The 11,599-nt window shown below is 47.9% G+C and overlaps 1 protein-coding gene across 1 annotated transcript; it reads right to left on the bottom strand.

Moving 5' to 3' along the window:
* Nucleotides 1–292: 292 nt before the first annotated feature.
* Nucleotides 293–10,996, bottom strand: LOC309847421 (tubulin alpha-3 chain). The gene is made up of 5 exons (XM_082697632.1): nucleotides 10,817–10,996; nucleotides 6,433–6,655; nucleotides 5,404–5,552; nucleotides 4,415–5,095; nucleotides 293–678 (listed from the first exon to the last, which is right to left on the bottom strand). Exons 1-5 carry the CDS (start codon nucleotides 10,817–10,819, stop codon nucleotides 382–384), a joined length of 1,353 nt encoding a protein of 450 aa, XP_082553758.1. The 5' UTR covers nucleotides 10,820–10,996; the 3' UTR covers nucleotides 293–381.
* Between the last annotated feature and the right edge of the window lie 603 nt (nucleotides 10,997–11,599).

The raw sequence follows: 11,599 nt of genomic DNA, 5'->3' as shown, positions 1-11,599 counted from the left end.
TTGGTGAAAGTAGGCGCTCCACATTTAGGGGAAAAAAACCCAACATTACTATTTCATTCTCCAAAGGAACACCAAGAGTAAGTGATAGATTTAAGAATAACCAAAGCATTTTTTCTAATTCCCTCCGCCATGCCTTTTGAAGCCTTCCTTCTAGGGGTAAAGTGATAACTAAACATACGAACATGCTTAATTTTTTTGAGAGGAAACATGTTTTTTCCCCTGGAAATGCACTTTGAAAAGGCAGGTATCTGGATCGGGCATTCTGTCAAGGTGCAGCACAAGGGACACGATGCTTCAATACAGAAACTTTAATAGGTAAACATATCTTGTAATGTTACAGTGGGGACGATACAAAGGGATGGTAGCCAGGTGCACTCCCATTCAGTATTCTTCCCCTTCTTCAGCCTCTGCTTCCACGGAATCCACACCCACCTCTTCATAATCTTTCTCTAGAGCTGCCAGGTCCTCCCGGGCCTCAGAGAACTCCCCTTCCTCCATGCCTTCCCCCACGTACCAGTGCACAAAGGCTCGCTTTGCGTACATGAGGTCAAACTTATGGTCCAGGCGGGCCCAGGCCTCGGCAATGGCGGTCGTGTTGCTCAGCATGCACACAGCCCGCTGCACCTTGGCCAGGTCACCCCCGGGGACGACAGTGGGGGGTTGGTAGTTGATGCCCACCTGCGAGAGAAAGGGAACAAATGGCGATTATAATGTGGCCTCAGAAAAGATCGCTTTTTTTTTTTTTAAATTTTATTTATCTGACAAAGCACACCTGTCGGGGGAGCAGCAGGCAGAAGAAGCAGACTCCCCGACGACCAGGGAGCCCAATGTGGAGCTCCGTCCCAGGACCCTGGGACCATGACCGGAGCCAAAGGCAGATGCTTAACCAACTAAGCCACCCAGACACTCCAGTAGCTTGCTTTTAAAAATGATCTGTGGACCCAATTTAAATGATGCCCTGTATAACTGGTACTTTATTGACAGTACTGATAAGAATTTAACATCCTTTGACTGTATGCTTTCAATTCTTAGATTTACCCACACAAGAGCACAAAGCTACATATATGAACATTTTTATGTATTTAAAGTACTAATGGCGGGTGCCTGGGTGGCTCAGTGGGTTAAGCCTCTGCCTTTGGCTCAGGTCATGATCTCAGGGTTCTGGGATCAAGGCCCGCATCTAGCTCTGCTCAGTTGGGAGCCTGCTTCCCCCTCTCTCTCTGCCTGCCTCTCTGCCTACTTGTGACCTCTGTCTCTGTCAAATAAATAAATAAACTCTTTCAAGTACTAATGGCAAAACTGGAAACAAATGTCCATCATGGCAAACTAAATTTTTATAGACCTTTAGTGAAACACTGTGGTCATGAAAAAGAAAAGGAACTGTGTCTTGGCATATAAACATGTTCAAGGTGTGTGTGTATATATATATACACATATATATGTATATATATATATTTTTTAAGATTTATTTATTTGACAGAGCAAGAGACTGGGAGAGAGGGAACACAGCAGAGGGAGTGGGAGAGAGAGAAGCAGGCTCCCCGTGGAGCAAGGAGCCTGATGTGAAGAGCTTGATCCCAGGACCCTGGCATCATGACCTTAGCCGAAGGCACACACTTAACGACTGAGCCACCCAGGCACCCCTCAAGGTATATTATATACTTGGCAAAAAGAAAAGCAAGTTGGTTACTATTGAGTATTTATGCTTAGAAATAACCCTAGGTATTTTTACTTTGGGGTAACAAAACAGGCTAGAGCCATTGATGGCTAAGGGAACATCATTGTGCAGGAGGATAAACACCTGGGAGTGTGCTGAGGCAGTGTCTTGGTGAGCACATAGCAGTTAGCAGCACTAGGGACACAGCCAGTCTCCAGAATTGTTATGGGGAGAGACATGGGCCAGAACTTGACCAGGGGTACGGGTATCCTCCCACAACTCTTAAGGCTAGGCCCGCTAGTCCCTCCCAAGTGGGAGCGCCACCAATGCCCTGCTTTCTTTGGCTTGTGTGTACTGAGTCAACTCTGTCACTGACAAGAACTTGCATCCTTTGCCGCTATTGCTGGCCTCTTGATATCACCCAGAACACAAAAAGTATAAATTCCTTTGAAAATACACAGAATGGGGCGCCTGGGTGGCTCAGTGGGTTAAGCCGCTGCCTTCGGCTCAGGTCATGATCTCAGGGTCCTGGGATCGAGTCCCGCGTCGGGCTCTCTGCTCAGCAGGGAGCCTGCTTCCTCCTCTCTCTCTCTCTCTGCCTGCCTCTCTACCTACTTGTGATCTCTCTCTGTCAAATAAATAAAATCTTAAAAAAAAAAAAAAAAAGAAAAAAAAAAGAAAATACACAGAATGAAGAACAAAGCAAGCTCCAGGGAAGGGGAAGAGGACTTTAGCTTTTCAGCCTTATATAGTGATTTAATATTTTGCTACATATATGCATTTTTATAATAAAAAAATAAACACATTTAAGCAGAGAATATTGTGTATCCCTGAGTAAATGGTTAGAGAACACAGAATGTAACCACACTCCAGCTGACAAAGAGCTTAGAGCAATAAGAATGCAATATAGTCCCTTTGAGGCTGGCCTGTCTTCTGTAGGAACAATAAAAGCTATGGCTTTTACTGAGCTTTACCTAGTAAAGCTATGGCTTTACTGAGCCTGGGTGGCTCAGTGGGTTAAGCTTCTGCCTTTGGCTCAAGTCATGACCTCAGGGTCCTGGGATCGAGCCCCACATGGGGCTTCTCTGCTCAGCAGGGAGCCTACTTCCCCGCTCTCTCTCTGCCTGCCTCTCTGCTTATGTGATCTGTCAAATAAATAAATAAAATATTAAAAAAAAAAAAAAAGAAAAGCTATGGCTTTCTGTACCTCCTCACAGACTGGCCTTCATGCTGGTTCACAGGAGCCAGAGATTCAGGAGAGAGAGCTTGGTCACAAGGCAACTCCCACAGTGCCTCCCAGGTGAAGCTGCCTTGGATATCCTTACCTTCTGAAGGTTACAGTGACTGAAAGAGAACTTCTTCCACCCAAGTCAAGAACTTGGCAGTTAGATGCGTGGAATAGATTTAAACTTTGACCTCTAACTTCTAAGGTCTGCAAACTTCTCATGTAAGATTTGTGGCTATTTCCAGATTGGTGAAACCTGTCATAAAAAGTTTACCCTTTCCTATGAGTCACTTTATTTATTTATTTATTTATTTATTTTTTTAAAGATTTATTTATTTATTTATTTGACAGAGAGAAATCACAAGTAGGCAGAGAGGCAGGCAGAGAGAGAGAGAGGAGGAAGCAGGCTCCCTGCTGAGCAGAGAGCCCGATGCGGGACTCGATCCCAGGACCCCGAGATCATGACCTGAGCCGAAGGCAGCGGCTTAACCACTGAGCCACCCAGGCGCCCGAGTCACTTTAAATCCATCATTTTTATGCCATCAGAGATGATCTGTATCAAGGTATCTGACATAGAAAAAGTGGGGGCTGACAGGGCCAGACAGATTCAATTTCTGTGCAGTTACAGGTAAGCTACAGCCATTCCAAATGGGACCAGATGACATACATTTCTTCTGCTTCTCATCATTTTCAATCTGAAATAACTGGAATGTACAGCTCTCTAAACACCTTCAGAAATCATCAGGACGTACAAATAGGAGGGTCCACAGCTTTGTCAAGTGCAGAAACTCAAGGGTGAACAACCACTTTTAACTAGAAAGGACACAGAGTTCTCAAACCCAGGCACAGTGAGGCACTTAGCTGCATAATCATAATAGCTCTAGAACCTGATAATCTGTTATTTGGCTTCTACGACATGTTCCCTTTTTCTTGGCAGACATTTCACTGTGACACTAAACAGAGTTGAAGGAGCCACCTACTTATTATCAATGTGATACCATATACGACCCAGCATTCCCAGCATGGTTTGGAGAAACAAGAGTGAACTCGTCAGCCCCTACAGTAAACACTGTGTAACCAATTTAAAATTCTGCTTACATTTCTGCAAGTTTTGCCTAAACTGCAGTGAATAGAGATGTCTGAAGTTAAGTAAAGTCTAAAAAACACTATTTCTAATACAAAACACCACAAACCTAAGCAAAAAGAGAAATGTGGAGAGACCAGATGTACAGTCAGACTGTCTCTGATGTGCTCTGCATCACTTGCTGCCCATGGGGCCTTTAAGATACTAACAGCTGTTCAGCTCAGTCTTTACACTGTAAGATGTCAGTAATACTACGCTGGGAAACTTTATAGGGTGGTTCTAAGAAATAAGGATACATGAAGTAGTTGATATGCCGTTAGCAAATTCCTAAACTTGTTTTCCTTGCAGCCTAGCTGCCATGGAACAGGGGTATTCTCCACAAAGGGCATGCTGTGCTGGGTCTGCTGCTGCTGACAGGTAAAAACCACTCTGCATCACCCAGTCCTACCTTAAATCCAGTCGGGCACCAATCCACAAATTGGATGGTGCGCTTGGTCTTGATGGTGGCGATGGCTGCGTTGACATCTTTCGGGACCACGTCCCCCCTGTACAACATGCAGCAGGCCATGTACTTGCCGTGCCGAGGGTCACACTTGACCATCTGGTTGGCCGGCTCGAAGCAGGCATTGGTGATCTCAGCCACGGACAGCTGCTCGTGGTAGGCCTTCTCGGCAGAGATGACCGGGGCGTACGTGGCCAGGGGAAAGTGGATGCGGGGGTACGGGACCAGGTTGGTCTGGAATTCCGTCAAGTCCACGTTCAGGGCCCCATCAAATCGCAGGGAGGCCGTGATGGAGGACACGATCTGCCCGATCAGACGATTGAGGTTGGTATACGTGGGCCGCTCGATATCCAGGTTGCGCCGACATATGTCGTAGATGGCTTCGTTGTCCACCATGAAGGCACAGTCGGAATGCTCCAGGGTTGTGTGGGTGGTCAGGATGGAGTTGTAGGGCTCCACCACGGCCGTGGACACCTGGGGAGCTGGGTAAATGGCAAATTCCAGCTTGGACTTCTTGCCGTAGTCCACCGACAGCCGCTCCATGAGCAGAGACGCGAACCCAGAGCCGGTGCCGCCCCCGAAACTGTGGAAGATGAGGAAGCCCTGCAGCCCCGTGCACAGATCTGCCTGAGAGAAATCACAGACCGCAGGTCAGCGCCTGCGGAAGCCACACCGCCGACCTCCAGCGAGCCACGGTCACTCCTCTTTTCCTCTGCAGGACGCTACACGTTCGAATTGTCCACAGCGCACACGCGGGACACTCAGAAGCAAAGCAAGGCGGACGTTAAGATGGATGGATGATGGATACACGAAGCCACCCGTGAAGGAAGATGGGGACTCAAGATTCTGGCCTGGGGTTTGGCCAGAGGGACCTTGAGGTCCCCATCCCCACCCGCCCTCCCGTCCAGGGCAACATCCACAGGACGCCCTCTTACCAGTTTGCGGATCCGGTCCAGGACCAGGTCGACGATCTCCTTGCCGATGGTGTAGTGGCCTCTGGCGTAATTATTGGCTGCATCCTCCTTCCCGGTGATCAGCTGCTCCGGGTGGAAGAGCTGCCTGTAGGTCCCCGTGCGCACTTCATCTACAAAGAGGATGCGTGGGCCACGTGTCTTTCAGGCCTGTTGTTAACTCACCAAGAGGGAGGGATTCGGGGACCCGCCGCATCTACCACGCACATGCTGGGCCTTGGGGGTCAGCAGTGTCAGTGTCTCACAGGAAATGTCTCTCTGTGATGTGCAGACCACAACTGCGATCTGTGGCCCTAGCAGGGAAAGTCAACTGGAGGTACAAAGTCCAATCTGACCGGTTCCCAAAGAAGGGAAAAAGCTCACACCTGCACACACACAATTATTTCTTCCCAGCTGTAGCTACAGCAACAGTGTGCCTAAGAAGCCCTTACATATTAGATAGTCACCAGGTCAGCGTGACTTTTGCCAGGCAGTCCCGACAGGGCACCCTAGGTGGCCTGCGGCCCACAGACTTCAGGCTGACATTCTTTCTCCTCCTGGGTGGCCATGAAAGGTGCGTCTCTTTGCAGCTCTCCCTGGCCACCACCTCAGGCTTCTCAGCTGGTGGATCCCAAGGAATGTTCTCTATTTACCTTCTGCCTAAGATGCAGGTCAAGACCCTTGTGCACCAGCAGCGTTAACGAAGGACCCGTGACCGGGCACCCTGCACCCTGGTCTACACAACCACCTGCCTGGGTCTGAGAGGGCCTCGAGTGAATCTATTACCAGTCTCTTTTTCCTGGATATTAGGTTCTCCTGCATTAGGAGCCTCGGTGCCAAAGACACTTGAAGCACTCACCCTGTAGTTTGTCACCTAACACAGTCACAGGCATATACTCGTGTGTCCCATCCTTTCTGGGGAAGGATTCAAAGGAGCACAGGGGATGTGGGTGGGGCTTTAGGGAGATTTCTCTCACTGTCCCAGGAAAGCTGCCCAAGTGCCCCAGTACCTACCGACCACAGTGGGTTCCAGGTCCACAAACACCGCCCTGGGCACATGCTTGCCAGCCCCAGTCTCGCTGAAGAACGTGTTGAAGGAGTCATCCCCACCGCCGATGGTTTTGTCACTTGGCATCTGACCGTCAGGCTGAATTCCATGTTCAAGGCAGTACAGTTCCCAGCAGGCATTGCCGATCTGGACACCTGCCTGCCCCACGTGGATAGAGATGCACTCGCGCTGGGAACCAGAACACAAACCTTGAGACCTTCTTGTTTTTTAGGCAATCGAGACTATATGGCATGCAAAACATAATAACATATATATACATATATATGTTTCAACATCTAAATCATTTACAAGCCTTTCCCAGAAGGCTTATGTGACCCTTTTGTCACTGTGAAAACTAAGGTGCTCTAAACCACCCTAGCTACTAAGTGCCAGACTTAGCCCCTATACAAAAGTGTTTGCGACCATATGTGTTCTGTCAATAATAAGCTCTGCATTGTCGCTAGTCATACTTCGTCTCTAAAGAACATTAGTTCTTGATGGTGTCCTGTCCAAAGACCCGGTAACAGGTAACATAGATTCAGGGAAGGACAAGTGGACTAGCACACAGGTTACCACAGCTCAGGTGCCACTGGTCACTGTATGTGTGTCTTCTATCTACCCATCTACATATATCCTCTATTTTTCTCCGTCTAGGTTTGTGTTCAGGGAGGCTGACCCATGTGGACTACATTAAAAGGGCTGATTTGCCCCTGGCTTCTTGGTTGCTTTAGCCAATGGCAGGCATCAGCAGGAGACAGGGAGGTTAGAGGACAGTGTGGTCAGGGTGCTCACTTCCTGGGTCCCTCCTGCCATACTTCCATGGGTTCCTTGAGTGTTTATCAAGGCCAGGAACTTCTAGCAGACAGTGCTTTTCATAAAGCTACCTTCTTAACTTCCAGTAACTGCTCCCTCATTTCACCTTCAAAGCTAGGAGTTAAAGACTACCAGACATCACAAGTGCTACAACATTGCACTGTCTGTTGGTGGTTTCCTTAGACCCTGCCCATAGCTTTATAGATAGTACCTTTTTAAAGATTTTCTTCAAAGTACATGTTTTGACTGCATCATACCTTTCCTGCCAGGAACCTAACTGCACAGTCATTAATCATTTGTTCTATTTTAGACACATTATCCTTACAAATACATAGAGGAAATCAAATTAAATTCAAGGTGTCCTATCTACCCTAAATCCTTATGTACAATACACCAAGAACTTGAAGTCCTGTTTTCTATTACACAAGCATCATATCTCAAGTTAGGGGCACAGAGATTCACACTATGCTGCAATCCCCCAAGAATCTATCCCAGAAGGAAGCATTCAATTCCAGAAAGAACTCCAATGACAAAGAACTCATTCCTTCAGAGAAGGAAGTCAACAACACTCTGGGAAGTTTTGGACTCCACCCAATCACACCATTTGCAAATCCATATTGTTCACTTTGCCTTACTTAAATCCAAGCAGCCTATACTTCACAGAATGCCTGACTTGGTTTTTCTACTCACTTGGCCCCACTATGACTGCAGTAAGCTCTGTATCCTGAGAAAATCCCTCAATTTCTTCTTTTATAAAATGGGGACTGACATGGGATACCATACCTAGGTGGCTCAGTCAGTTAAGTGGCTGCCTTTGGCTCAGGTCATGATCCCAGGGTCCTGGGATAGAGTCCTGCATCAGGCTCCTTGCTTGGCAGAGAGCCTGCTTCTCCCTCTGCCTACCACTCCCCCCGCTTGTGCTCATCCATTCACTCTGACAAATACATTTAAAAAATCTTTAAAAAAGTGGCGGGGGGGAACCAATGTGCTAGGTGATCTCCAAGGCCACCTTCATCTGATTATCTAACCAATGAAACAAATCAAAAGCAGTCAGGAAATCATTCCTAGCTTTCTTTCTTTTTTTTTTTTTTTTAAAGATTTTATTTATTTATTTGACAGAGATCACAAGTAGGCAAAGAGGCAGGCAGAGAGAGAGGAGGAGAAGCAGGCTCCCTGCTGAGCAGAGAGCCCGAGGTGGGGTTCCATCCCAGGACCCTGGGATCATGACCTGAGCTGAAGGCAGAGGCTTTAACCCACTGAGCCACCCAGGCGCCCCCATTCCTAGCTTTCAATAGAAAGCCATTATAAATTCATTGCCAACCTCAGCTGGATCATTAAAATCTTACATTTCTTTAGTCAGCTTTATCTTCTCACTGAAAAAAATTATTTGAAACTTCCGGTGTTTTCAAGCTCCAGCCCAACTGCTCTCTTCATATTCTTACCAGATAACCTCGTTCCCTACTTACCCAGAAGCTTCAACTTCCAGCCAGCAAATGTGCAGAAGCTCTCCTCATTCCTTTACTTTACAATAAAACTATGTTTCCTCCTATCAATGATCTATTGTTTCTATTGATCCCCTACCCAGCAACAGTCCTCAGTTATCTGGAGTTGCCAGGCCACTGGAGATCCATATACCTGTTCAGGATACATGGAAATTAAAGCAATATCATAGTCGGGACTGCTAAGGTGACCAGTCCTTCTGATCATGTTCACAACTGCATTGATGGTGCATAATTAGAGGTGGGTAAAACTGCTGGCGCTTGAGCACAAATCAAGGTAGTGGCACCAAACTGTACCAGTGTTCGTTAGATTTCTCACATTTATGCACTCACAGTAAAAAGACAAAAAAAGAAGATCAATTGGCCAATTTCATTTAAGAATGTTCATAATGAAGCAAAAATGATTATTGATTTTATAAAATCTCCAACCTTGGGGCACCTGGGTGGCTCAGTCAGTTAAGCGTCTCTTTTTAATTTTTAAGCAGATTTAAATTTTTTTTTATTTTTTACTTTTATATTTTTAAAATATTTTATTTATTTGACAGAGAGAGCCACAGTAAGAGAGGGAACACAAGCAGAGTGGGAGAGGGAGAAGCACACTTCCCTCGGAGCAGGGAGCCAATCCCAGGACCCTGGGATCATGACTGAGCCCAAGACAGACACTTGACGACTGAGCCACCCACGGTCCCCTATTTTATTTATTTTAAAAGATTTACTTATTTGTCAGAGAGAGAGCACACACACAAGCAGGGGGAGCAGGCAGAGGGAGAAGCAGGGAGACGGATGTAGGGCTCAATCCCTAGACCTTGGGATCATGACCTGATCCAAAGGCAGCTACTTAACCATCTGAGACACCCAGGTGAGCCAAGCATCTGACTCTTTTTTTTAAGATTTTATTTGAGAGAGAGATCACAAGTAGGTAGAGAGGCAGGCAGAGAGAGAGAGGGGGGTTAGCAGGCTCCCTGCTAAGCAGAGCACCTGATGTGGGGCTCAATCCCAGGACCCTGAGTCCATGACCTGAGCTGAAGGCAGAGACTTAGTCCTCTGAGTCACCCAGGCACCCCACTCCCCCAAAGTGTGTGACTCTTGATTTCTATTCAGGTAATGATCACAGGGTCCTGGGATCCAGTCCTGTGTTCATCAGGGAGTCTGCTTAAGGAGTCTCTCTCTCCCTCCCCCACCCCACCACCCACCAGCCCCCGCTCACATATTATCTCTCTCTAAAGTTAAATATATCTTTAAAAATAAAATCTCTATCCTCAAGAACTGTGACAAAATAGAAAATATTGATAAAGTACTTTTGTACCTACTAAAATACAGCTATCTTTGAGAAACGGCACTGTGTGTTTTGAGTTGCCAACGGAACTAGCTGCTTTTCCCATGGAATGTTATTTTCCCACAAAGAGTTGACAAACTATGGCTATTCTGACTTGGATACTTGTAATTTATGTTAAAATGTGCTGCCTCAAAGTGAACAAATTAGTTTCTCGTTTTAAATTTCTAACATGACAAATGCTTATTGATGTAACCCACATAAAACAAAAGCTCCTTGGAGTCCTGGATCATTTGTAATACTGTAGGGATGTCCTGGGACCCGAAAATTTGAGAACCACTCTCCAGTCTTCAGAAGCCCAACAATGTGGCTGGTCTTCTCAGAGGCTGATTCGAGGCCACCCCAAAAACCCTGCTGCCAACCTGGCTCCATCAAGGCACAATTTCTGAGGTGCCACCTGCACCTGCCGGCCCTCCCCTCCCCCCAACCTCAGACACTCCCATGATGCAAGTTGCCGCTGCCCTTGAGGCCCACACACCCAGAAGACAAGCGAGAGGATGACGATCTGCTCGTCCCCTCAGCCCCGGACCTCCCGTGCGCACCCCAGTCCCTTCTTCAGCCGACGCCTGCCCCCCTGCCATGGAACCCTGGTCCCGGCGTCCGTCCTAGTCTTGCCCCTCCCTGTCGCCTCACTTGGCGGGCTTCGCCCACAGAGCAAGAGTGGCCGGGGTCCTGCCAATGGCAGGCCAGGCCCTGGGGTCTCACCATGGTGAGCTCAGCTGCTGCCCAACGCCGCTCCTCGACCTCAACTGCCGCCACAGACGCCACGCGCCCAACTGCCGCCACCGGACTGTGCACACTGCTGGGGATTGGCCCGCCGCTGCGCAGGCGCCAATTGGTCGTCAGCGTCTCGGGGCGGACCGAAGCCTGGAATCCCGCTTCCGATTGGTCATTGCTTGACTCCCGGAGTATGGTGCCTTCAGATTGGATACGGCTGTGGCGGGAAGGCTACCGCCGAGCCAAAGGCGGAGAGTTCTTGTGCCTCCTCGGCCTTTAGGTTGGAGTGGCAGTGGTTTTCCCTGCGTCGGGCACTGGACATTTTCATGCGTTTAAGCCCCCAGTGTGCGAATGGCTTCAAGTCAAGATTGTGTCGCCTTCTCACTTGGAGCCTCAGGCCCATTCATCTGCCTGTTCCTGATTCAGGTCTTTGCAAACATGACCACCCTCCTGGAGGTCTGCCCATCATCTACCTGTAACCAATCCATAGGACAGTTGCTTCACCCTGCCCAGCTAGCCAGTAAAGGACTGGCACCGAGCTTTCGCCGTGAAGATAGACTATTTATTGGTGGGGTGCCGCCCAGAAGAATGGGAAACCAATGCTCAAAGTCCCGAACTTCCTGATGCCTTATAAGGAGGATTTTTAAGGGCAAAATTTGGGTCAGGGGTCTCCTCAGAAGGTGGATGCTGTTGATCGGAAGCTCATGAAATCATGTTCACAGACGTTATACTTTGTTACATGAGGTGGCTTCCTCCCATCCACGGAAGTGT

This window comes from Mustela nivalis (assembly GCF_964662115.1).
Source record: "Mustela nivalis genome assembly, chromosome: 14".
NCBI classification, from domain to species: domain Eukaryota; kingdom Metazoa; phylum Chordata; class Mammalia; order Carnivora; family Mustelidae; genus Mustela; species Mustela nivalis.
Note: the sequence above shows the minus strand (reverse complement) of the source record. Positions and strands in the feature narration are given on the sequence as shown.